Source organism: Hyperolius riggenbachi, chromosome 1 (genome assembly GCF_040937935.1).
Source record: "Hyperolius riggenbachi isolate aHypRig1 chromosome 1, aHypRig1.pri, whole genome shotgun sequence".
NCBI classification, from domain to species: domain Eukaryota; kingdom Metazoa; phylum Chordata; class Amphibia; order Anura; family Hyperoliidae; genus Hyperolius; species Hyperolius riggenbachi.
This window is the reverse complement of record NC_090646.1, coordinates 146,323,371-146,349,798: the sequence shown is the minus strand read 5'-3', so window position 1 is coordinate 146,349,798 and position 26,428 is coordinate 146,323,371. Positions and strand designations below refer to the sequence as shown.

General features: G+C 42.2%; 1 protein-coding gene across 4 annotated transcripts in view; it reads left to right on the top strand.

The window, feature by feature from the left end:
• Positions 1-26,428, top strand: part of SNX25 (sorting nexin 25) — a 217,410-nt gene that overhangs the window by 136,318 nt on the left and 54,664 nt on the right. For all 4 annotated transcript variants that reach the window (XM_068278701.1, XM_068278698.1, XM_068278697.1 and 1 more), the window contains 3 exons: positions 14,298-14,485; positions 22,112-22,243; positions 24,387-24,656. In XM_068278701.1, the coding sequence (XP_068134802.1) occupies positions 14,298-14,485; positions 22,112-22,243; positions 24,387-24,656 (590 nt within the window). The remainder of the gene's footprint in view (positions 1-14,297; positions 14,486-22,111; positions 22,244-24,386; positions 24,657-26,428) is intronic.

Below are 26,428 nucleotides of genomic sequence, written 5' to 3'. Positions count from 1 at the left end.
GGATAGAAACTGTCACTTGCAAATCTGATGTTTAACTCTTTCAGGCAGAGAGAAAAAAATGGAACACAGCCTTGTGAGTTGTGTGCATCTCATTATGTCACGTCACCCCGGTTGTCCTTTAAAGATTCACAACTCATTGAGCACAACTCCTCTTCTCCAAACATTTGATCTATGGCTTTGACTTGGAAAAATACCAAACCTTCCCTACACAGATTAGATTGTAAGCTCGCAAGGGCAGGGCTCTCACCCTTTTGTGCTTTGGATTTTGTTGCATATTAATTCATATGATGTCACTGTCATTACCAATTTTGTATGTTGTACTGATCTGTATGTTGTATCGATCTGTATGTTGTATCCTGGTGTATACCACCATTGTCTGTATTATATTGTGCCCCATGTTTGCTTCTTACTTTTAACAGCGTCATGGAAGATGTTGGCGCTTTATAAATCAATATTAATACCATCTGATCTTCTATCTGACTTATGTTGGTAGACACAGCTTATTTAAATTGGGCCTTAACTCTTACACAGGACAGAAGGAAAGAAATGCACCCTGTATGTATTTAGAGAGTTTAGTCTGTCTAATTCCCCCTCGTTTGTGTCTAATCACACGTTGTAATTTGATCTCTCCCGTGTCACCTGACTGCCACAGCGGACAAGTTCATATTTCTGCTTCCATGAAAGCAGCAAGTAGTGCAGATTTACTTCAGGATTTGTATCTGCTGTAACAAACGTTGATCTGTAAAGGTTATTATGCTGTTGCGTATCTTTTAGAGCAGAGAGGAAGTTTTGAATTCAGGTCCGCCTTAAGTCTTATAATTCAATTTACGAGATGTGTAAGGGCTGGTTCAGACGGACGCTTGCGGAGCGTTTACCACAAGCGTTTGGAACGTCGCGGTAAACTCTCCCATTCAAGTGAATGGGAGCGTTTCCACCGAGCTTTTGCACGCGTTTACACGATCGCGGCGGTCGGGTCCTTATTTTCGCAGGCATTTGAGCTGCCCCTGGAAGCGACATGTAGCTTCCAGGGGGCGGCCAACCGCGACGGCTAATGTTCCCCTAGGGGAAGAAAAAACGTGACCGCATCGGAACGCGACGCAAAGGCTACTGAACGCCTGACCGCACAGCCGCTGCAACGCCCCCAAACGCGACGCCACGCAGACGTCCGACTGAACCAGCCCTAAGGCAAGTAAAAGTAAGAATTTAGAATACAGGCAGTCGCCTACTTACAAACAGGTTACAATCCAGGAGAATTTGTTTGTAAGTTGAGTCCTGTGTCAGACATAGTGAAATGTGGATAAAGGATTTATTTTCGGACAACACTGGATTTGGACATATAGCATAAACAATGTTTTTTTTGGTTGTTTTAACATGCTTTTCATTTGTTTTAAACTTCATACAACATTTTATACAACCATGTAGCATATAACAACAAAAATAAGCAATACTAAAAACAGTACTGTATATTTTGTACGTGGAGACTACTTTCTATGCATAAAAAGTTCTAACTAGAGTCGTTTGTAAGTAGGGGACTGTCTGTACTGTTATAAACTTTGACTTCAATGGGAGTTTGTTTGAACTGTGCAACATCTGGAATATGCACACATTTTTACAACTCTGGGGTAAAGTTTTGAACATTTTTAAATTCTGTATGAACCAAATCAGTTATGAGCTAAAAATTCTACCAGGTTTGTTAATGTCATCTGGGAAGATGGAAACATCCACTGAGCAGTTAATTCAGCTGCTAATGCTTGTGATTTGCCAAACCCTACTTTTGCCTCCTGGGTGGGGCTGATTAATGTGAATTTCTTGCTCATCAATTCCTCAACGTGAGCTTTATACACTCACATGTGACCTGATCCACATTTAAAATAGTTGTATTTTGCATACATAAAGAAAAGGATAATTTAAACAGAAACTTGCTGCCAAGATATTTTTTATAATTTCAGTTGTCTGTTGATAGCATGCAAAGCTGTGGTGTTGCCAGAGCAGCGCCAATTATAGAGCAGCAAAAATGTGTATACATAAAAAGAGCCTATTGCTTGGATACGTGGATCCATCTCGCTTTTTAGTTGGAATAAGGAACTGAAGCTGAAATGTACATTCATCCACATAATTGTTTTTCTATTTTTACTCCTGTTTTGAATAGCTAGTCTGAGTTTTGTTTAAGCAACTTGAACAAGCTTATGCAACAACTTATAGACTTATCTTGAGTGAAACAGCTTTTTTGCTGATGTATAATAATGTTCTGGTGGGTGAAGAGCACTTTAGTCATCAGTGACAGAATTAGTCATTTCAGATGTTGCCTACATCTAGTGCTGAACAGAATGTGAATTAAAGCAGCAGGGACAGCCATACTATCCCAGGAAATATACCACACATATATAAGTAGATAAACATGGGTGTCCGCACATAGGGGCTAAATGGGGTGGACTCCCCCCCTCTCTGGCCATCAGGGGTGAGGGGTCTCTGTCACTACCTAAAACTGGGGGGCACCTGTCATTGGAGGGGGGGGGGTGTGAGGGTTTCCTGTCACTACCTAAAACTGGGGGGGCACCTGTCATAACCTAAGCTGGGGGAGTCCCTGTCACTAAACATGGGGGGGTCCCTGTCACTACTTAAACTGTGTCGGAGGTGCTCACAATCTAATCCCTACCATAGTCCTAGTCTAATGTCCCACCATTGCTAAGTTCATGTAAATTTGGGTCCACCTGTGACAACACCCACATCATGATCCATAGCCACGCCCATTTTTTGGTGCACACTCCCATTTTTTGCCGTGCCGCAGGACTTATCCGCCATGCAATGCAGGGTCAGGATATAGAATACATAATACACACAGAGCAGTAGGTAAATGGAGTTTGATTTTATGGCGGACAATCCCGCTTTAACAAGTACTACTACTTACTATTCTTTCTCTAAATGTGCAGTAATGACCACATAGCAAGTGGCCTTATATTGGCTTTAATGATTCAAAGTGTATAAAGCGTTTCCCTAATGTCTTGGCTCTGCTGCCCTCTCACATGTATGATGTAAACTAGCACAGGTTTTGGGTGTAGCAGTGATGGGTGGGAAATGGAAAGAGAGAGATATATGGTGTGGGAGAACTGAGTTGAGCAGAGAGAGAGTGGAGACAGAAGGCAGACTGAGGTGATGAAGGCAGATGAGTGATTGAGAAGGTTGGACACAAACAGAGAGAAATGATAGAGAAGAATGGTACAGAATAACATAGACCTGACATACTGAGAGAAAAGGGTAGAAAGAAGTACAAATAATGCACAGAGGCAGACGAGGAGGGTTTGCACAGAGGGAAAGGGGTACACAAAATAAATGCAGACGGGCCAAACAGGTTGTAGGCAGTATTTCACAGTTGGTTAGAAAATCAGCTGGGTGGGCGTGGCCAACAGTGAGCTTAGCCACATGCAACAAATAATATGCCAAATTTAATTTGCCTGAGTAGATTTTCAGGCCCTTCTAGTAACTTACACACACACACAGACATCCACACCCCGTAGTGTTCTATAGCTTTGAAGTGACCCCATACAGTGGAGGAAATAATTATTTGACCCCTCACTGATTTTGTAAGTTTGTCCAATGACAAAGAAATGAAAAGTCTCAGAACAGTATCATTTCAATGGTAGGTTTATTTTAACAGTGGCAGATAGCACATCAAAAGGAAAATCGAAAAAATAACCTTAAATAAAAGATAGCAACTGATTTGCATTTCATTGAGTGAAATAAGTTTTTGAACCCCTACCAACCATTAAGAGTTCTGGCTCCCACAGAGTGGTTAGACACTTCTACTCAATTAGTCACCCTCATTAAGGACACCTGTCTTAACTAGTCACCTGTATAAAAGACACCTGTCCACAGAATCAATCAATCAAGCAGACTCCAAACTCTCCAACATGGGAAAGACCAAAGAGCTGTCCAAGGATGTCAGAGACAAAATTGTAGACCTGCACAAGGCTGGAATGGGCTACAAAACCATTAGCAAGAAGCTGGGAGAGAAGGTGACAACTGTTGGTGCGATTGTTCGAGAATGGAAGGAGCACAAAATGACCATCAATCGACCTCGCTCTGGGGCTCCACGCAAGATCTCACCTCGTGGGGTGTCAATGGTTCTGATAAAGGTGAAAAATCATCCTAGAACTACACGGGAGGAGTTAGTGAATGACCTCAAATTAGCAGGGACCACAGTCACCAAGAAAACCATTGGAAACGCATTACACCGCAATGGATTAAAATCCTGCAGGGCTCGCAAGGTCCCCCTGCTCAAGAAGGCACATGTGCAGGCCCGTCTGAAGTTTGCCAATGAACACCTGAATGATTCTGTGAGTGACTGGGAGAAGGTGCTGTGGTCTGATGAGACCAAAATAGAGCTCTTTGGCATTAACTCAACTCGCTGTGTTTGGAGGAAGAAAAATGCTGCCTATGACCCCCAAAACACCGTCCCCACCGTCAAGCATGGGGGTGAAAACATTTTGCTTTGGGGGTGTTTTTTTGCTAAGGGCACAGGACAACTTAATCGCATTAACGGGAAAATGGACGGAGCCATGTATCGTGAAATCCTGAACGACAACCTCCTTCCCTCTGCCAGGAAACTGAAAATGGGTCGTGGATGGGTGTTCCAGCACGACAATGACCCAAAACATACAGCAAAGGCAACAAAGGAGTGGCTTAAGAAGAAGCACATTAAGGTCATGGAGTGGCCTAGTCAGTCTCCGGACCTTAATCCAATAGAAAACCTATGGAGGGAGCTCAAGCTCAGAGTTGCACAGAGACAGCCTCGAAACCTTAGGGATTTAGAGATGATCTGCAAAGAGGAGTGGACCAACATTCCTCCTAAAATGTGTGCAAACTTGGTCATCAATTACAAGAAACGTTTGACCTCTGTGCTTGCAAACAAGGGTTTTTCCACTAAGTATTAAGTCTTTTATTGTTAGAGGGTTCAAAAACTTATTTCACTTAATGAAATGCAAATCAGTTGCTATCTTTTATTTAAAGGGGTTCTTTCGCGAAAAAAGTAGGCAGTTAAAAAATGTGACAGATGACAGGTTTTGGGCCAGTCCATCTTTTTAAGGGGGATTCTCAGGGCTTTCTTTGTTTTCAACAGCATTTCCTGAACAGCAGTTTAACTGCCAAAATAGCAAGATACCAGCCGGCCTCCCTAATCACTTGCACACTATTATGTCAGTTAGATTTTGCAACTGTTGTTCAGGAAATGCTGTTGAAAAGAAAGCCCTGAGAATCCCCCTTAAAAAGATGGACTGGCCCAAAACCTGTCATCTGTCACATTTTTTAACTGCCTACTTTTTTCGCGAAAGAACCCCTTTTAAGGTTATTTTTTCAATTTTCCTTTTGATGTGCTATCTGCCACTGTTAAAATAAACCTACCATTGAAATGATACTGTTCTGAGACTTTTCATTTCTTTGTCATTAGACAAACTTACAAAATCAGTGAGGGGTCAAATAATTATTTCCTCCACTGTAGAGTGTTTTAGCTTTCTAGTCCTTTGCCAGTAAGGTGTTTGTTTTCCAGCCCTGTTAGAATGTTTGGTGCACCCCTACCACAACTATTTAGTGTGCTGCAACATTCTAATGTCCCCTTTAACGTGTCACAGTTCTCTATCCTAACACCATTGATACTGTAGTGTGTTAGCTTGCAGAGCAAAGATAGCAAATGACAGCTGACCCTTCTGATTTGGAAAACCTCATTCCATAAGCTATCTCCCTCCTCTGCAGGCTGGTGCTGTGTGGATTGTGCTGCCCTAAAATGCACGCTGTTCCACATGTGCAGTACGATCTTGTGCTGCGAGATTTCCTATTATTTTTTGCTGCAGGAGATATCTCCACTGCCACGCCTCTTACACTCCCCATATTTTGAGGAGACACCCTGAACTACATCTGAGCCAAATTGCAGCCCCTCAGCCCCACTGATTCCCGAGATAGATTTGTCTATTCTGTCTCGGGGGCCAGTAGGGTTTGCGGGCTGCAATATAGCACTGAGGTAGTTCGGTGGGGGTCCCATCAATGCCCTCAAAATTTGGGGAGTGTAGGAGGCATGGCTGTGGAGAAATTGGGGTAATTTGCTTAAAGTTGCCACTGAGCATGCGTGTTACTCAATGCGGAAGGCAGCTCTAGGGTAGCACAATTGGACACTTCACCGGCACAGTCCCAGCATCCACATGCTAGATTTACACTAGTCATACACACAACAATTTATAATTAAACTTTATAAAGCACTTACCGGTACATATTACGCAAAGCTGTACAGTAGATAGGGGAGAAATTACAACATTAACAAATGTTACTAGGACATTAGAGCATTCAACAATGGCACACAAAATTATGATGTAAACGATGTAGAGGTAAGCATGGCAGACAAGTCAGTGAGTGCATATGGCGGAGGAGAAGAGCACCCAGGAAAGACCCTGCCAAATAGGCTTACTATCTAAGGTGTGGGGGAGGAATAGTTCCAGACAAGTACTGGCACATCTGATCATTTTGAATAAATTTTTCATGCTTTTCCCCTAAACATTGACCTCTTTAGTTGATATTTATGGAAACCTTTATCAGGGCTGTGTTCTGAGACTGCTGAGCTGATTGAATCTTTCAGTGAGAATTGGATCATGCTAGTGGAAGTAATATGCAATGATTTACTTTTTTAAAAAAAATGCTCAAAACGTGCTGAGTAGAAAAAAAGCCCTTATTGTCAAGCTGTAATGTATCTGACAAGTTATTGAAAGTTGTTCCTGTGGTTTTCATAATAATAACTTTCTGGCAAGTACAATCTTCACCTGTCACTGCTCACTATGTAGATCATTTCTCAAATAACCTTAAAGAGAATCTGTATTGTTAAAATCGCACAAAAGTAAACATACCAGTGCGTTAGGGGACATCTCCTATTACCCTCTGTCACAATTTCGCCGCTCCTCGCCGCATTAAAAGTGGTTAAAAACAGTTTTTAAAAGTTTGTTTATAAACAAACAAAATGGCCACCAAAACAGGAAGTAGGTTGATGTACAGTATGTCCACACATAGAAAATACATTCATACACAAGCAGGCTGTATACACCCTTCCTTTTGAATCTCAAGAGATCATTTGTGTGTTTCTTTCCCCCTGCAGCGATCTTCCACTGAAGTGTCAGGCTGTTTCTTCCTGCAGAGTGCAGACAGCTCTGCCTGTATGTAATTCCTCAGTATGTGAAAGCCCAGCCAGCTCAGAGGAGGATTTATCCAGCTTGTAAAAGATAATAGAGCAGAGAGAAGCTGCACTAATCTAAATAACACACAGCAGTGTGCAGAGAGGGGCCAGGAGGGGGGAGATGCATCACAGAACCACAACACTAAGGAACTTGGCAGCCTTCCAGACACAGGCTGACAAGTCTGACAAGAGAGAGATAAGTTGATTTATTACAGAGATGGTGATAGTAGAACGTGCTGCAGTAAGCCAGAACACATTAGAATAGCTTTTGGAACTTGTAGGATGATAAAAAACAGGATGCAATTTTTGTTACGGAGTCTCTTTAATTCTTTCAATGCATTACCTGACTTGAAATGGCGCATCACGAGGCCAAATATGTCATTCCGTAATAATGAAATGCCATAGGAAACACTTACTGAAATAGGCATGAAGTGTGTCCTCATTAGTTGAAAGAGCAAGTCAATTGAACATTTCTGCCTAAAGCAAGTCTCTTCCTGATGACTTACTAAGAAGATAATCAATACTGCATAATATGTTAGTGAGTGAAATGAACAGGATGTACATGCAGATACTTAACAACATTCAGAGTCCTTTTCTAGAATACTAATGTAGCAGTGTATTATTGCTGCATTTTTTTTTCTTTCTTGCGTTTGTATATTTAATGTATCCTGTGAGGTTTGTGAAGGCCACAATTAGATATTAACCTCAGGAGGGGAAGTCTCTGAATCATAAACATTCCTCCGTTCCTCATACGTCAGCCCGTTCCAGCACTGGGACCCTGAAGAATGGACTCCCTGCGCATGCGCACTAGCACCATGTGCAGAAGGCTCACCACCTGCGCAGTGGCTTGGCCCCAATCTGGTCTGTAGTACTGCATCTGCACAAGCGGTCGACAAGCTCTCTTTCTGGGTCACAGCATTGGAACTGGAGTAGGATGGAGAAAAGCCTCATTAAAATCCAAAGGCTTCACCCATTCTGAGGTAAGTACCCCCTAGGGCAGTGATGGCTAACCTTGGCACTCCAGCTGTGACAAAACTACAAATCCCATCATGCCTCTGCTTCCCTGAGTTATGCTTAGAGCTGTCAGAGTATTGCAATGCCTCATGGGACTTGTAGTTCCACCAAAGCTGGAGTGCCAAGGTTAGCCATCACTGCCCTAGGGGCACTTTTTTCCGCTGCAGTTGCATTTGTTTCTTGGTCCAGAAGGTGCTTGAAATGTGGTTTTACAACACTTTTCAACTCAATGTAGTCTTGAAATATACTGATATTTGCTTAGCAACAGACTTATTTTCCACTTTATAATCCTTTCACACCACTTATTTATTTTCCCCAGACTTGGTGAGAGACGGAAAGGAAATGTACACATTCATACAATGTTGGCACATATGTGATCAGAAACTAAATAGCACTGAAGAAGTGATGTTATGAGCAGCTACTGTATTAGCGGGATTTTTCAGTTGTTGGGCATTGTCAGCCAGTGCTCCTAGTTTCAAATAATAATAATCTTCTCTGCCAAAGTTCCCTTTGAAAAATGCTAAAATATGTATTGTGTTAAACAGAACATAGAAGCTGCCATTAGCATGTACTGTATATGCCTGAATTATTATTTAGTATTTATATAGCGCTGACATCTTCTGCAGCACTTTACAGAATATATAGTCATATCACTAACTGTCCCTCAGAGGAACTCACAATCTAATCCCTATCATAGCCATATGTCCATCATGGTCTAGGCCTGAATTTGGGGGGGGGGGGGGTAGCATGTTAGCTTATCTGTATGTTTTTGTGCCTTATGACTTGTCCCCTGATTCTATTCTCCCACCCGATCATAGGGCAGGTTTGTATGTCTGGCTAGGGCCTTCACTTCTGTCTGGAATTTTGCAGTAATCCAAGCTGTTGTCTCCAGTTCTCTTCCCTTTGGTCTGGTCTTGTTTTCAAGACTCCTGGGAGCTCCAATTCAAAGCTGTTTTTTTCTTCCTGATACATTAAATTGATGTGTAGTTTGAAAAATGTCTCCTAAACTGATAGATGTTAGTTTGATAAAATGCACAGAAACAGAAAACAAAAGGTGAGGTCCCTGCCGTTGCAAGCTTACACTCTAGAGCAGGTGTCCCCAAACTTTTTTCGGTCAAGGGACGGGTTAACCTACTTCAGACTGCTGAGGGGCCGGAACATACATAAAATGATGTTGAAAAACATTACATTGAATCTAGGAATTTATTCCTTCCCAATCATTCCCAGAGGAGAACTCCCAGCAGCAGCCATGTTAAAAATAACATATATTCACTTATAATTTTATATTGTATCTGTAGATGGAAAATGAAAAAAAAGCATTAACCCCATGGTGATGTGTGAAAAGAGAAGAGGAGAAATAATTATTATTACATCATAATTTGGCAATCAATTAGTTGCTGATCTTTCCGATTTACGGTTTTCTTACTTACTTGCATTATATTTTTTTATCCTTTGGAAAAATGTTTCTCACAACGTCTTGTGCACAGCGGATTGTCCCTGGCAGTTCTCTGCCATGTTCTTCAATCAGCTTATAGTCAAGAACACTGCTGATAGTAGAAAATGCTCTCCCTCTAAACTGCAGCCTCATCTAAAATATATTTACTTATTATAAAGCTCCTGTATTATCAAATAACGTGTACTTAGGAGCATGAGAAAGTTTGGGAAAGCTTGCAAAATAAATATATTTGGCTGCCAATTGAGGGCCATATTAGCTACTACTCTTATATTTGTATCATGTGATCTTTAATATGTCTTTATTATTTTAGCACGTTTTGGCACTCTAGCACTTTATTAATGTTCACTCCTGACGAAGTTTCTAATTTTAAAGAAACGAAACATGTAGGGTTTTGGGTGTAGGGGTATAATAAGTTCCTATTGGGAAATTGGCAGGCCTGTCAAATTGACTACGAATATGTTGTCCGCCAACCCAATCTGGTCACACGTTCATTATGAGTAGTCTCTGGATATAATCTATTTTAGAGGTATAAATTAAAAGCTACGTTTTATTCTTATTTTTCCTCCTAAAAGGTATTTACTTGTGAATATAGTTACCTTGCCATCAGTTCCTCTCAGGAGCTCACCATTTTCTTCTGACAATGATCCCTTCCAGTTCTGACAATATTTTGTCAGATCTGAAATATATCAGTTGCTGTCAGTAAAATATCAGTTGCTGTCAGTTATAGCTGAGAGGAAAACTGATGTACCAGGTAATGTCCATGTTTCCCTATGGCTCAAGTGGGCGATGTTACAGTTTAACTGTGTGCTGACCAGACAGCTGTTATGGGTAATGGCCATTTTCAAAATGGAGGACGGAAAATTCCCTTGATCACAGTGAACAAACAGGACGTGGGACAGGAGAAAGACACTGAGGAGTATACTACACAGGAGGTAAGTATGGCTTGTGTATGCTTATTTTGACTTTTAACGTTCAGGTTTTCTTTAATATCCCAGAGATTTTTCTCAGCTTTTATTTTCTCTAGTTTAAACAGTGCTCAGCTGAATGTAGTGCAAAAACTATGCACTTTCATCATCTATTCCTGTTCCTGGTGTAATTGTTTGTTACAATTTCCTCTCTATCTTGTGTCCCATTTAATATGTGCACCTTCCGCAATACTGATTTCAGCCAATTGCCCTCCCTCTCCCTGTTTTTTTTTTTTAATGTTTTTGTCTTGCAATATTGTTCAAGAAAGACTTTTTGCAAATCAGTGTGATTTCCTGTAGTTCTTTTTCTCTCTGTTAATTATCAAGCCACTTCATCACCACTGCTCTAGATCACTGCCTGCATGGAGCCAATAGGTTTGGGGATATCTCATGACAAACTCACTGGTTTTATTAAAAAAAAAAAGGAAAAATGTACACGTTTTATTACCTGAATGAATTAAGAACTAAGTGTTTAAAATTTATTGATGAATGTAAAATATGCTGCTGGTCCCCTCAATGTATGGAAATCTGAGTACAGGCAGTACTATTGACAAACAGGTTTTGTTAGGAGAGTATGTTTGTAAGTCGAGTCATGTGCTATACGTGCAGGTTATAAATGCATGGGCAGCACAGTGGCGTAGTGGTTAGCTCTCTCGCCTTGCAGCGCTGGGTGCCAGCCAGGACACTCTCTGCATGGAGTTTGTATGCTCTCCCCGTGTCTGTGTGGGTTTCCTCTGGGTACTCCGGTTTCCTCCCACATTTAAGAGGATACAGGTAAGTTAATTGACTTCCCCATAACATTGGCCCTAGACTACAACACATACACTACACTCTACATATATAGACATATGACTATGGTAACAACAACAATAACAACAAACAACATTTGTAAAGCGCTTTTCTCCCGTAGGACTCAAAGCGCATTGTAGGGATTAGATTGTGAGCTCCTCTGAGGGACAGTTAGTGACAAGACAATATACTCTGTACAGCACTGTGGAAGATGTCAGCACTATATATATATATATATATATATACTAGATAATAACTGGTTTACCATGCTTTCAGACAACTCTGTAATAATGAAAGAAATACTACAGTATTCATTTTGTTTGTATGTATGATCCGTTTATGATTTGAGTAATTTGTAAACCGAGGATTATCTGTATTTAATTTGAGCTTTATGTTATAAACCCCATTATTAGCAGCTCTGTCTCTTGTTGTGATCTGATTGCAACTATTAGTGGTGCAATAAATTGATCTGTTTACTTGAAACTGCTTCTGTCATTTCCAGCTGCAGTATTTTCCTTCTGGTGAAGTGGAAGTAGCGCTCTTAGCCTTTTTCATATACATTTATGAAAAGGTCATTTTTAATTAGCGGAACACTTGGTTTTCTAATTACTCTTCGATCTGTTTATTAATCTCAGGGTTGATAATCTTAAGATATTATTTGTCCCTGTGCTACCCTGTTTCTGTGTATAGTATGCCTAGATTTTGTTTTCATTTACTTTTGCCTAATGTCCATTTATATGCACATATTTTTTGTGAAAATATTTCCTTCCTACAACAGTGTAATGTTACATGAGTTGGTCATTGTTCACAGTAGCAAATGTAGTAGGAGAAATGATGGGAATGTTCTCAGGAGGTAGTTTTCTTCTCCCTGGCCCTGTTTGTTTTCTTTTCCATGGCCTGTTTCTGTTTTCTTCTCCGTGGCCCGTTTCTGCTGCTCTGGGCTGTGATGGATGTGGTCTTTCCTCAGTGTGTCACTACTGACAAAGGCTGCTCTTTTATCCTTTCAGATCCATTCCTCAGTATAGATGGACATACATGAATCTCTTTCTGATCCAATCTCCTTGTGATTACCTCCTAGGCAGGCTGGTATTGGCCTGCAAGGCTAAACCCCTGGAGGAGGGGGGTCTTCCAGTTATGCTTCTGCCAGCACACCTAGTTCTTAAAGGAAACCTGAGGTGAAAATAAATTGATGCGATAAACCGTTGTATCGATCCTTCCACTCCTGAAAATGGCTTCCTCCAGTTTTATTCTCTACTAGCTGATGACCCGGCGTTGCCCGGCTTTGTATTTGGTTGTCGGCCCTGTCCACTTTTCTAACCTTGACACACAGTCACTCAATTACCAAGTTTGTGAACTTTGGGGTTCCTGGGATCAATAATGTGAGAATGGAAGCATTTTATCAAGCAAACAAATCTGATTAGCTGTTTTTGGCTTTGCACCCAATGGCCGACTGTGGCAGTTTGATGCAGTTTAAATATTCTCTTTGAAAATTGATAGGTGAATTTTGGCTGTTGTAGACTCCACCCACTGTACTGAATATGAATCCCAGTCACCCGGTGCTACTGTGCTAAGTTTGAAAACACTGCCACTAACAGGCTAAAAATGGCTGCAGTTTATATTTTTTCCAGTTAAAATGAATAGCTGAAATTTGATTGGCTGGTTTAAGCTCCACTCACTTTTCCTGAATTTGTAACCTTAGTCAGCAAGTGGCCTACTGTGCCAAGATTGGGGACTCTACCATTATTACTATGAGAATGGCAGCCTTTTACATGTTTTTCCATTGACGTGAACATCTCCAAAACATTTCTTCCCAGGTAGTAAGGGATCTGTATAACAAGTTTCTGATTTTAGAAGTAGATTATAATGTATCCAGTGATTGCTTCTCCTCTCTCTCTTCTTCTACTATGTGTACAGTCAGTTTCAGCACTGCCAGGAATGTATACTAATTGTTAGTGTGAAAGGAATGTAAACAAAAGATAATGTTATCACAACCTTGGATGCCGAGGCTTTCCGCTGAAGAAGAAAGTGTTGTTTTTAACAGTTTGAATGCTGTTCTCCTAACATTGTTTTGTGCTAGTATGTTTTATGCTGTAAATGATCTTTTAGAACCAATAAATACTGAGTTTCATAACACTTTAAATAAATGGAGTAAAAATCCTAAGCTGTGTTGGGTTTACTCAGATTCTGTGTGCAATACTGTTATGTTTGATATCAGGATCAAAAGCCCTTACGGGTGAAATACTAGAGCTTCGGAAATCCAGAAGTGGCAAATGCTTCTTCACATCGCTGTATTTAATTTAAAGAGGAACTGTCACGAAAATCTTAAAATTTAAAAAACATACAAATAAGTGCGTTTCTTCCTGAGTAAAATGAGCCATAAATTACTTCTCTCCTATGTTGCTGCCACATAGCAGAAATCTGACATTACCGACAGGTTTTGGGCTAGTCCATCTCTCCATAGGGGATTCTCAACATGGCCTTTATTCTTTATAAAGACAATCCCTGAAAAAGATATATACAAAGATGCTGACCAGCCTCCCTGCTCACCGTACACTTTTCTGGCAGTTGGACGGAGCAACTGCCATTCACTAAGTGTATTTTGAATATAAAGTAATCCCTGTGAACCCCCATGAGGAGATGGGCTAGTCTAAAACCTGTCGGTTCTGTGATATTTCTACCTACTGTAAGTGACGACAACATAGGGGAAAAGTAATTTATGGCTCATTTTACTCTAGAAGAAACAGTTCTTAATTGTATCTGTTTACATACATTTTAAGATTTTCACGACAGAGGTCCTTGAAGCTTTGCATAAGCTGATAAATGATGCATTATGAAATGCCTGTTTTTATTGTGTTTTGTCTGTCAGATTCTAAAGGTAAAGAGACTGCGGCAATGAAAGCTGATCTCCTCAGGGCTCGCAACGTCAAAAGGTACATCAATCATCTTACTGTTGCCAAAAAGCAGTGTGAGAAGAGGATCAAGCTTCTCGGGGGCCCAGCCTATGACCAGGATGATGGGACCTCAGACGATTCCGATTGCCCTCAGAGCCAGAAGGTATTACCAGGTGCACAGTATTCATTCGTTGGCTATCCGTTCATCCATTCTGCTGCCTAGAGAGCAGTTTATTCTGTGCTGCTGTTCCAGAACACACCTAGCAACAATAGTTTTGCTGTGGTTGCCATCTTTATGTAGGATTCTCATTGCAAATATTTCCGCATATTAGTCTTTCTATTGCAGTAGTTTATTGAAATGTGGAGCAAAATGTAAAGTTCTTCACAAGCGTAAAAGTCAACCCGAGGTGAAAATAACCTGATAAGATAAACTGGATCTGTTTTGTTTTTAGATATCGCATAGTTTAATTCTATATTTAAACATTTACAAAGTAGATTGAATGTCCTATTGCCGCTTCTTAATGGCAGTCTTTTAAAGCGGACCTGAACTCAGAACTTCATCTCAGCTCTAAATGATAAGCAACAGCATAATCTTTAAAAAAAAAATATTTGTTACAGCTGATACAAATCGTGCAATAAATCTGAAGTTTGTCTACTTCCTGCTTTCATGGAAGCAGACATATTGTTAACATCCTGTGTTTACAAATTAGCTTTCTGCCATGGCAGCCAGCTGATACAGCTAAGGGATCAAATTACAACTTGTGATTAGACACTGATGAGGTGGAATTACAGCCTAAACTATCTGAGTACATACAGGGTACATTTCTATATGGTTTCCTTCTGTCCAGTGCAAGAGTTCAGGTCCACTTTAAGGCCTGGTGCACACCAAAACCCGCTAGCAGATCCGCAAAATGCTAGCAGATTTTGAAACGCTTTTTCTTATTTTTCTGTAGCGTTTCAGCTAGCATTTTGCGGTTTTGTGAAGCGTTTTTGGTGTAGTAGATTTGATATACTGTTACAGTAAAGCTGTTACTGAACAGCTTCTGTAACAAAAACGCCTGCAAAACCGCTCTGAAGTGCCGTTTTTCAGAGCGGTTTGCGGTTTTCCTATACTTAACATTGAGGCAGAAACGCGTCCACAATCCAAAAAATGCCTCACCCCGGGAGTATGCGTTTCAGCAAAACGCCTCCCGCTCTGGTGTGAACCACCCCATTGAGATACACTGACCAAGCGGATCCGCAGCCGCAAGCGGCTGCAGAAACGCTGAATAAGCCGCTCGGTGTGCACCCAGCCCTAAGTGTCTCATAGTTAAAATGCATGAACTGTTGACTTCTTTATATATCTCACCTGCCCTTAGAAAGTTATATTTTGTGAGGAAAACTTTTATGTCTGTCTGTCATTTGCCTATTGGTGGTGATTACTATGTTCCTGACAAGGTAGCATAAGACAGAAGCTGTCACATGCATGCCTGAAAATTAACTTTTTCAGGCAGCAAAAAAAAAAGATAAACAGCCTGGTTATTAATGTTTTGCGCTGTGAATACTCATGTCTATCTTATCATGTCATACGTTGGTTCGGGTACACTTTAAAAGCGGTCTCCAGGCATATATCTACTTTTTTGAGTAAAGCTAGACATCTATGGCCTAAAAAGTAAAAAAAAAAAAAAAAAAGTATTTGATCACGTGACCATATTGTGTGCTGGATATTGTGGTGAAATCCATCCCACAGTGTGATGTCATGACAGTTTCCTTTCTGTGAACCTTGTTGCATTGTGGAAAATGGCAGCTGTTTCCAACTGTCAAGCAACCAGTATCTCCCTCTGTGCATATGTATAGCTATAAAATAGACAACCTTTAGCCTATTGCATTGTTAGTGGGAGTGGTTATAGATAATGGCAGTTGGTGCTGTCTAGTTTGTATTCTTGTCTGCCAGTAGTAAAGATGATTATGTGCAGGCCATTGTGGATCAAACAATATGAACAAATTGCATGACTGATTACCATCACTTTTTGATCTCTCTTCTATTTTTTAACTTCTAACTTTGCAATGTATTGATTTGTTTTTTCTCCCTACTACTTTTTGTGGGGGTTGGGGGGTAAAGTTCCTCTTTATTCTCCCAGAGACCAGACTGCAGACTATAGCAATTACAGTATTGCAGGAAGTGGTAGGTGCTTGTGCTGCTGACTAGGCTTTAAAAGTGATTTGACAGCCAAGGAGCATTCTACACAGATGAAAACAAGCTCTGCAAGTGAATGGAAAGCATTTGTGCCTGTAGTGGGACTTCAGGATACCCACAGATGTATTTTAGTCAGGTGAAATCTGCTGCAATAAATCATCCGAAGAGAAGATCTTTTAAAGTGATACTGAAGCGGAAAAAAAAGTATGATATAATGAATTGGGCATGTAGTATGGATAATTACTAGAACATTAGCAAAGAAGAGTCTCATATTTTTATTTTCTGTTATACAGCTTTTTTAATAACATTGCATCATTCTCTAATATTTGCAGTTTACAAACTACACTCTGCGTTTCCAACTATGAAACTGAGCAGAGCTAATAACTTTTGATCTCATCTGCTGTAAAATCTTATCTGAAGTTGTCTTTCATTTTTTCTTTGACATATAAGCGCTTCAGAAAATAGCATTGCTCTCTGACTAAATTAGTCAGGAGAGCTCAGAGAAGCTCTTTTGCATAGGTAACTGACGTTTGTTGTATGGTTTCCAGTACAGGAAGAGACTTGAATCTGTGCTGCTAATGTTCTATTTCTTAGCTGTACTACACATACAATTCATTATATCATAAGTGCATCTTCACGTCGGATTCCCTGTAAACTGAAAAGCCATGCATGTGTACGTAAAGAGGTGTATTTTGCTTTTTCATGTTTACGTCTATAAAAATAATTAAAATCTTTTGTTACAGCAGGATTGCAGTCTGACATTACCTACAGTAAAAAAGCCTGTCATCTTTTGTCCTATCTGCCTTTGTCCCAGAGTAATATATGTGTTTAAAATAAATGTTTCCCCATGTTTGCATTCCAGCTAATGCTAGTGCGAACCATTGTGCACGGTCATGTCCTATCCAGAGGCAGTGTAGTTGTAACTCAAGATGTGTACTTTGTTGCTTTATTCAGCTTGTCTTCTCACTACAACATAGAAATCTGAGACGGGTCTTCCATAGAGGCAAAAGGGGCAATAGCTGCAGGGCGCCAGAGCCTGTGGTGACCCCCCATGGTGCCCCTTTTCCCCTGTAACTATGGTGACCTATGACAGTGGGGGTGTTCTGTGTTTACTCTGTATAGGGAAAGGAGGTGAATAATGGGAACCCCAAAGGGGACATATGATGGGCAGCTAGGGTTGCCAGGTCGGCTGATGGAGAAAACCGGACAGGGGGTGAAGTTAGGGGTGGAGTTAGGGGCGGAGTCAGAAGCACACTTTTATGTAGAGTGGGGCTAAGCAATGGGCTTTTTAAAAAAAAAAATTTATAGTATTTACATCGCACTGACATCTTCTGCAGCACATTACAGAGTACATAGCCATGTCACTAACTGTCCTCACCAGTAGTACTGGTCCAGTGCACATAAGAGACAGTTTTTCACCAGTAACTGCACATAAGAGACAGCTTTTCACCAGTAAATGCACATTATAAGAGACACCTTTTCGCCAGTAAATGCACATAATAAGAGACAGCTTTTCCCCAGTAAATGCACAAGAGACAGCTTTTCACCAGTGAATGCACATAATAAGACACAGCTTTTCACCAGTAAATGCACAAAAGAGACAGCTTTTCACCAGTAAATGCACAAGAGACAGCTTTTCACCACTAAATGCACATAATGACAAACAGCCAGTGTTCCCAGTATATGTAGCCAGGGATATATGTGCCCAGTATATGTAGCCAGGGGGTATATATGTCCCAGTATATGTAGGCAGGGGTGTAAATGTCCCAGTATACGTAGGCAGGGGTATATATGTCCCAGTATATGTAGCCAGGGGGTATATGTGCCCAGAATAGGTAGCCAGGGGGTATATGTGCCCAGAATAGGTAGCCAGGGGCTATATGTGCCCAGAATAGGTAGCCAGGGGCTATATGTGCCCAGAATAGGTAGCCAGGGGCTATATGTGCCCGGAATAGGTAGCCAGGGGCTATATGTGCCCGGAATAGGTAGCCAGGGGGTATATGTGCCCGGAATAGGTAGCCAGGGGGTATATGTGCCCGGAATAGGTAGCCAGGGGGTATATGTGCCCAGAATAGGTAGCCAGGGGGTATATGTGCCCAGAATAGGTAGCCAGGGGCTATATGTGCCCAGAATAGGTAGCCAGGGGGTATATGTGCCCGGAATAGGTAGCCAGGGGCTATATGTGCCCAGAATAGGTAGCCAGGGGCGGGGGGAAGGGGGGCAATCTCCCCCCCCCCCCTTCTTCCCTCACCTTAGGGTGCTGTCTCTCTCCCCCGCTGTCTCCTCCAATATTGATGTGCAGGCTGGCGGGTGGCTGCGGGCGGAACTTACCTCTGTGTCGCAGGCGCCGGAAGTTCGGGTCCCGCAGCCGCTGAGTTTCGACTCAAAAAAGATCCGGATCAAAGATCCGAATCATTCATGAGCCGGACAACACTATTCAGACTGATAGTGTTGTCCGGCTCATGAATGAGATTCTCAGCGGCTGCGGGACCCGAACTTCCGGCGCTGGAGCGACACAGAGGTAAGTTCCGCCTGCAGCCACTCGCCAGCCCTGCACATCATATTGGAGGAGACAGCGGGGGAGAGAGAGCACCCTAAGGTGAGGGAAGGGGGGGGAGATTGCCCCCCTTCTCCACTGCTGCTCCCAGCTCTCTCTCTGCTGCGCTGTTCTCCTCCTGCGCTGCGGGGGGGCTCTAAAACCGGACAACTTAATTGTCCGGTTTAGCATGTTTTTTTACACTGGACACAGCGCACAAAAACCGGACTGTCCGGTGTAAAACCGGACACCTGGCAACCCTATGGGCAGCTAATGATATTGTGTGAAGGGGGGCAGCCGTTGCAGCCGGCTCAGGAGTCCTGAGGATGATTTGGTTGGAAAGGGGGGCATGGGGGGCCCCTCGAAGTTACTTTTGCCCCAGGGCCCCATTGTAGCTAGAACTGGCCCTGATAGAAATAGGTCCTCACATTGAGGAGGATTGTGCATGGCACAGCTCGTGTGGGTGTAGTCACTTAAGACTCCTGGTGAGTGAAACCAGATTCTGTTAGGAATTATTTTGGCGTATCATCTATTGGAGCAGAGTGGTAAATTTGACTTTGATTCTTCTTTACTCTGCATGGCAGTCATGTGGAGTGATGCCTCATTATAGATGACTGACATGTTTCAAGTTAATATTTATGAAGCTGTAGGCAGCTCAGCGCACCTCGGAGAATACACTGTACAATGTCCCACAGCCATCTTTTTTGTATAATACAAAAGGACACATTGTGCAGCTTTTCAAAACTGTCTGTAATAGGCAGAAGGAAGTTTTGAACTACTACAGAGGAATATAAATGGTTTCATTGACACAGAGCTCTGTCCATACAAGCAGTGTGTGGGAAAACATTACAGCAAGGTCTTGTCATCAGGCAGCTTGTAACTCTGCAGTGATGCCCTGCTGACAGGCCGCTGTAACAGCTTTGTGATTCTCTTGTGTTTCCTAAAGCTGGGGTGAAAATCTGTTTTGTTAACCACTCTCTGTGGTGGTGAGTATAGACAGGAAAATGAGCTGGATAGAGATGAGCTGAAGCAACAAATATATATATATATATTTATCAACGGAACTGATGCAGCAGGTGTTAAAAGGAACCTAAGGTAAGAGGGATATGGAAGCTGTTCGATTTATTTCCTTTTAAACAATACCAGTTGCCTGGCAGCCCTGTTGACCTTTTCTGGTCAGTAGAGTCTAAATCACACCTGAAACAAGCATGCAGATAACCTTGTCATCTGATCTGCATGCCTGTTCAGGGCCTGTGGCTTAAAGAGAACCTGTAACTAAAAACAATCCCCTGGGGGGTACTCACCTCGGTAGGGGGAAGCCTCCGGATCCTATCGAGGCTTCCCCCATCATCCTGTGTCCCACGGCGGTGTCGCAGTGTCCCTCCGAACAGCGGGGATGTAAATATTTACCTTCCGGGCTCCAGCACAGGTGTAGTAGTGGCTCTCCGCCCGGAGATAGGTGGAAATAGCCGATCTCTGTTGGTCCGCTCTACAGCGCAGGTGCAAGTCTCTTGCGCCTGCGCAGTAGAGCGGACCCGACAGAGATTGCCTATTTCCAAGCGGAGAGCCGCCACCGTGCACCTGCTAGAGCCAGAAAAGGTAAATATTGCACAGTGTTACAAATTGTCAGCTGTGTGTTCCGTGGGCTGCAGCAAGACTGTTGTGGGACACAGGAGGATGAGGGAAGCCTCGATAGAATCCAGAGGCTTCCCCCTACTGAGGTGAGTACCCCCCAGGGGAACTTTTTTTTAGTTGCAGAGTCTCTTTAAAGTATTAGAGGCAGGGGATCAGTAGGGCTGCCAGGCAATCTGCATTATTTAAAAGGAAACAAACCTGTCGGCCTCAATATCCCTCATACCTTGGGTTCCTGATGACTTTTGCCTGCCACATAACCGCTCCCCCCCCCTCCCCCCTCCATTTAATTTTAGGTTAGGAGTGCACTTGCTGTAAGTAAAGCCACAATTTTTAGCAAAGAGAAATGCATGTTGGATAGAGGTCCTTTGGTCTTCTTCTATAGGGAAATTAGAGCTGCATGTTAACTGGATACTAAAACATGAAATCCGAAACATTTATAGTTTAGGTTATCGTTTTGTTTTCATTTTAAGAGACTGTGGGAAAATATTGCTACGAATTCTAGTTATCATTTGTCCTCCAAAAGAACATGTTGGTGATTTAAAGGCACCACGTGTGAGTGTAATATGAGGTAATATGGGGCCGCTATCTTTATCCCTTTTAAATGTTCGTTACCTGACTATCATGATCATTTAGCTTCAGTATTTTTGTGTCAAACACCTGCTACAAGCATGCAGCCAGCAGAGTCTGAGAAGTGATACATTCATGTTTAACGACCACAGGTGAGGTATCATCCTTCCCGCCCGACACCTTACCTTTTGTCAGGAGTGGGTGAAGCGATCAGAGGATGTCAGCCAGGCCCCTGGACACCCACCTGGCTCTAGGCACTTTCTTAGGCCCATACACATGGCCAACTGATGTTGCTCGCCTGGGATCAGGACCATGTGATCCCCCTTGGGAAAAATTACTGGAATGGTCGCACACACACGTGTTAGCTGTATAGCTATGCGGGGGACGATGGGGAAGTGGCGAGAACAATGGAATCAGCGTGGGGATCTGTGTCACTGGGGTTGGGTAGACCCGTCTAACAGATCGCTCTTAGATTTGGTGTTAGGGGCCATCGGGTGCCATACACAGGCCTAATTGTCAGCTGAGGCCGTCAATATCGGCCGCCTCAACCAACTTAAGTCAGGCATATGTACGAGGCATTAGATTGATTTATTTAGCTCTAGGTGAAAACACTTGATCTGCTTACTTGTTGTTCCATGGGGGCTTCAGAAATTATTAGGAGACTATTAACACAACAGCCCGACACTAGCGTATTTCAAAGGGAAATTAGCAGAGGCACGTTTCGTATTCCTGTTAGGTTATGTTTGCAAGAGAACCTTAATGCATCTATAGTACCTTTACATTTTATAACGGCACACAAATATTTTATTATTGACCATTAAGGCCAAGAAACTAAAAGTATTTTCTATTTTTTCTTTCTCCTTTTTAACTTTCAGATCATTCAGTTTGAAGAAATCATGGCCAACCCAACATTCAGAGAACATTTTAGAATATACATGGAGAAGATTGACAAAAGAATCCTCATCAATTTTTGGGACTCAGTAGAGTACTTGAAGAACGCAAACAAGGTAAAATAGCAGAATCTAACTTACAGCCGTCATTCATAGCAGACTGCCTCTTATTGCTACTGTTTTAAATATGTATTTGCAAAAGATATCTTAATTTCACAATGATTGCTGTATGGGGGAAAAATCATTTTTAGGAAGAAAAAAATAGAATCTTACATTGTACATAATGGCAAAAATGAGGTAATATAAGACGTATCTTGTATAGCCAGTGGTCCAAATGAATGTCCTTATTAGATACAGCATCACAAATTGCACACCATCATTTATGTAAGCCATATTTATACTTTTTTTTTTTTTTTACCATTTTTATTGAATAGGAAATAGCACAGTTTCTCAATATAACAATTCACAATTGTAAAGGAAAGAAAATCGTCACTTTAGATAGAAAGAGTATTCAACATCACAACAATATCATCTTATGCTCACCTACCACATCATAGTGTTTCTCATTTTAAATAGAACTGTTGGAATGTACAGAACAGGTTTTAAAGATAACCAAAGGAAAGAAGTTTTGAATCAGGATGATACCGTTTATTGACCTTAGGCTATGAAGCCTTCGTCAGACTGTTCTTCTATATCGACATCATAAGAGAGGGGGATAAAGGTAGAGCCTAGTGACAGTCATGTTCCCACACAGATTGGTGTGTGTGCAGCTTTTAAAACCTTTACTGTTGGATGCTGGGGGTGAGGGGCATTAGTAATTTTGCTCTGAACAGTGGCTTGAAGAGGAAAGAATGCAAAAGATGTGAAGTAGGGAGGAAGGGGGGGGGGGGGGGGGAAGAAGTGGAGAAGGAAAGGTTTACAATACAAATTGCCACTCCAAGCAGCCTTACAAATCTACCATTTCCCATTACTCCACAATAATTCTATTTATTGCCATGAGCCAACAAGTGCCTTACAGAAGAGGCCTTGACAAGATGTTAGAGTCCATATTTGCAATTCTAATATGGTTTTCTTCCGAACATCCAGCGTTATTATTTTCCATGTCCTTGTGCAGATCTATTTCCTGAAGATGAAACAATACAAATAAGAGCCAAGTGGGCCTTATATTCCAGCAATCATGGTTATGTTGGATGCACATGTAAAGAAACTAATCTATATTAATAATAATAATAATTTCCAAGCTGTCTGATGTTTGTATGTATGTATGTATGTATGTATGTTCTTGTGTCCTGCACATGCCCCACTTGGAATGGCCACACCACTGTGTCAGTCCTCCCCACACACGCCCCCTATTGTTCCATCCTGCTGTGATTGGCCACGGCACTGATTGGCTGGGGCGTGGCTGCATGGTACGTGGGTGCAGCGAGATGACGCATGCAACGTCCAGAGAGATGACGCGCAGCATAGCTTGCACCAGCAGCTAGTACAATTAATAATTGCTGAAGGATGTAAACTACTGTAGTCGTCATTGTTTGTTTTTAAAATGCTCCAATCATTTCAGTTAGATCTATATTTTATAGTTCACCTATTTAAAAAAAAAAAAAAAAAGTTGCAGTTGGAATGTATGTGTGGCCAGTATAGCTTGAAGGTCAGCAGCCTTTATTGTAGTTATTTTCTGCATTACATGGAAAAACATTCAGCACAAATGTAACCTTCTTCCATGCTGTTTTGTTGCATATGACCATAGGGATTAGCCTGATTACTTCCGGATTTTAGGGTCTAAAAGCAGTGCAATTTTTTCACAAGTTTTTAAACTCTAAAAAGCAGGGAAAAAAATCATACCGCTAGATAGAACTGCGGCAGCCCTGCACATTACTCACCTCCTCTGGATCCAGCACTGCAATTCTTCCTCCATCCACCAGGTGGTGCTCTACCCCTATAGTGAGATCGCCATCTGTCGTCATGTGTCAAAAGGTGATCTCACCCGAGGGATCAAGAGCCACCGAGGCCCAGAAGAATAATGGCTGCCATTGTCTGGATCCCCGGGGAGGCGAGTTACAAATGACCGCTGTGCGCAGGCCCTGTATATACCTTCCATCAGTTACCCTGAGTCAGGCTCGGGGTTACCGCACTGAGTTACGGATTTCGGGCCCGAGCCTGACTCGGTTGCCATAAAGGAGGAAATTGTAAGGTTTTCACATTTTGTTACTGCCTCATTTTTGTTCCCCAACACTGCCTAATGCTACTGTTTTCTCTGCAGTCTGAAATACCTCACTTAGTTGGTGAACTCTACCAGCATTACTTTGTGGAAAGTAAAGAAATCCAGATAGAGAAGGCACATTACAAAGAAATCCAGCAAAGTCTTGTAGGCAACAAAGGAATTGAAGTGTTCAGTAAAGTCCAGGCTGACGTGTATGAGACTCTGAAGGACAGATTTTACCCTTCGTTCCTTGTTAGCGATGTATATGAGCAGCTGATTCGGAAAGACCAATCCTCCAGCCTTAGTGTCTCTGATGACAAGGATGAAAGCGTGAGTACAGTCACAATGATTTGTTAAAGAGATGATATAATCTTACACCATTATTTGTTACACCTTACAATATATGGTTTTCATTTTAGGCCTACCTAAACCGCTGATTAATTTAACGACCGCCTAACGCCGATAGGCGTCGGCAGGTCGTAAGTGGTATTACATGGAAACGGCCGCTTGTACGAGCGGCTTTTCCATGTCAGTTCACGTAAACAGCCTGCTTTTCCATGTCAGTCTCCGTAAACAGCCTGCGCTCGCAGATGAAATGTAAACACGCGGGGAAGAAATCCCCGCTGTTTACATCATACGGCGTTCCTGCGCAGCAGCGCCGTAAAGGAGATTGGTGATCCCCGGCTTCTGATTGGCTAGGGATCGCGGGCATCTGATAGGCTGAAGCCTATCTTAGGCGGCGCAGGACAGGTCTCTGTCCTGCGCCGCCCATAGCGAGAGGCAGGGAGAGGGCGGAAATCGCTGCGGAGGGGGACTTTGAGGAGCCCCCCTGCAAAACGCAGATATCCGGCGGCGATCAGACCCCCCCAGCAGGACATCCTAGTGGGGAAAAAAGGGGGGGGGGAAGTCTGGTCGCCCTGGCTGCAAAGTGATCTGTGCTGTGGGCTGGAGAGCCCACGCAGCACAGATCACAGCAAAATCCCCTGGTGCTTAAGTGGTTAAAGTGAATCGGGCCCATATTCAATTACATTTTTTTTCTCCTGACTTTACTCCTAGGAGATAATTTATTTTCTTTTTCAAATAATTTGTCAGCATTTTGCAATTGAAAAAGTACCAAAAAGTAGTTGAAAAAGTATTATCAAAAGTCTTTTGACTATTTTCTTGCTTGCTGAGGGTTTAAAGTGATGCTAAAGTGAAAAAAAGTATGATATAATGAATTGTATGTGTTGTACGGATAATTTATAGAACATTAGTTGCAAAGAAAAACAGTGTTTCATATTTTTATTTTCAGTTAGTTTATTTTATAACATTGCATCATTCTCTAATATATGAAGTTTACAAATTACACTCTGTATTTTAAACTATGAAACATAGCAGAGCTAATGACCGTATGAACTTTCCTGCAGTAAAACCTTAAACAAATAAGGAACAGTGAGAGCCGGGTTGAGATAAGTGCTTAAGAAAATGGCACTGCAGCTTAGTCGTAGAGCTCAGAGAAGCTCGTTTGCATAAATAATAGCTGAAGTTTCTTAAAGGGAAGGTTCAGGGAGGGTGGGTAAAAAATAAAAATCAATTTCCACTTACCTGGGGCTTCCTCCAGCCCGTGGCAGGCAGGAGGTGCCCTCGCCGCTGCTCCGCAGGCTCCCGGTGGCCGACCCGACCTGGCCAGGCCGGCTGCCAGGTCGGGCTCTTCTGCGCTCCAGGTCGGGTCGGCCACCGGAGACCACCGGGAGCCTGCGGAGCGGCGGCGAGGGCACCTCCTGCCTGCCACGGGCTGGAGGAAGCCCCAGGTAAGTGGAAATTGATTTTTATTTTTTACCCACCCTCCCTGAACCTTCCCTTTAACTCTTCTTGTACTGGAAACCATATGAGACTAATATATGTGCTACTAATGTTCCATTACTTAGCTGTTCTACACATACAAATCATTGTCATAAGTTTATTTTCACTTCAGATTCCCTTAAAAAGGCATTTTATTGACGAGGTGTAAAAATATCACCTAGAAGAAAAGTCAGGAGAAAAAGTGAATTGCAAATGGGCATCAGTGTCTAAAAACCTGTGTAGGAAGCAAGCCTGTGAAAACATTATACAGGTTGTCATCT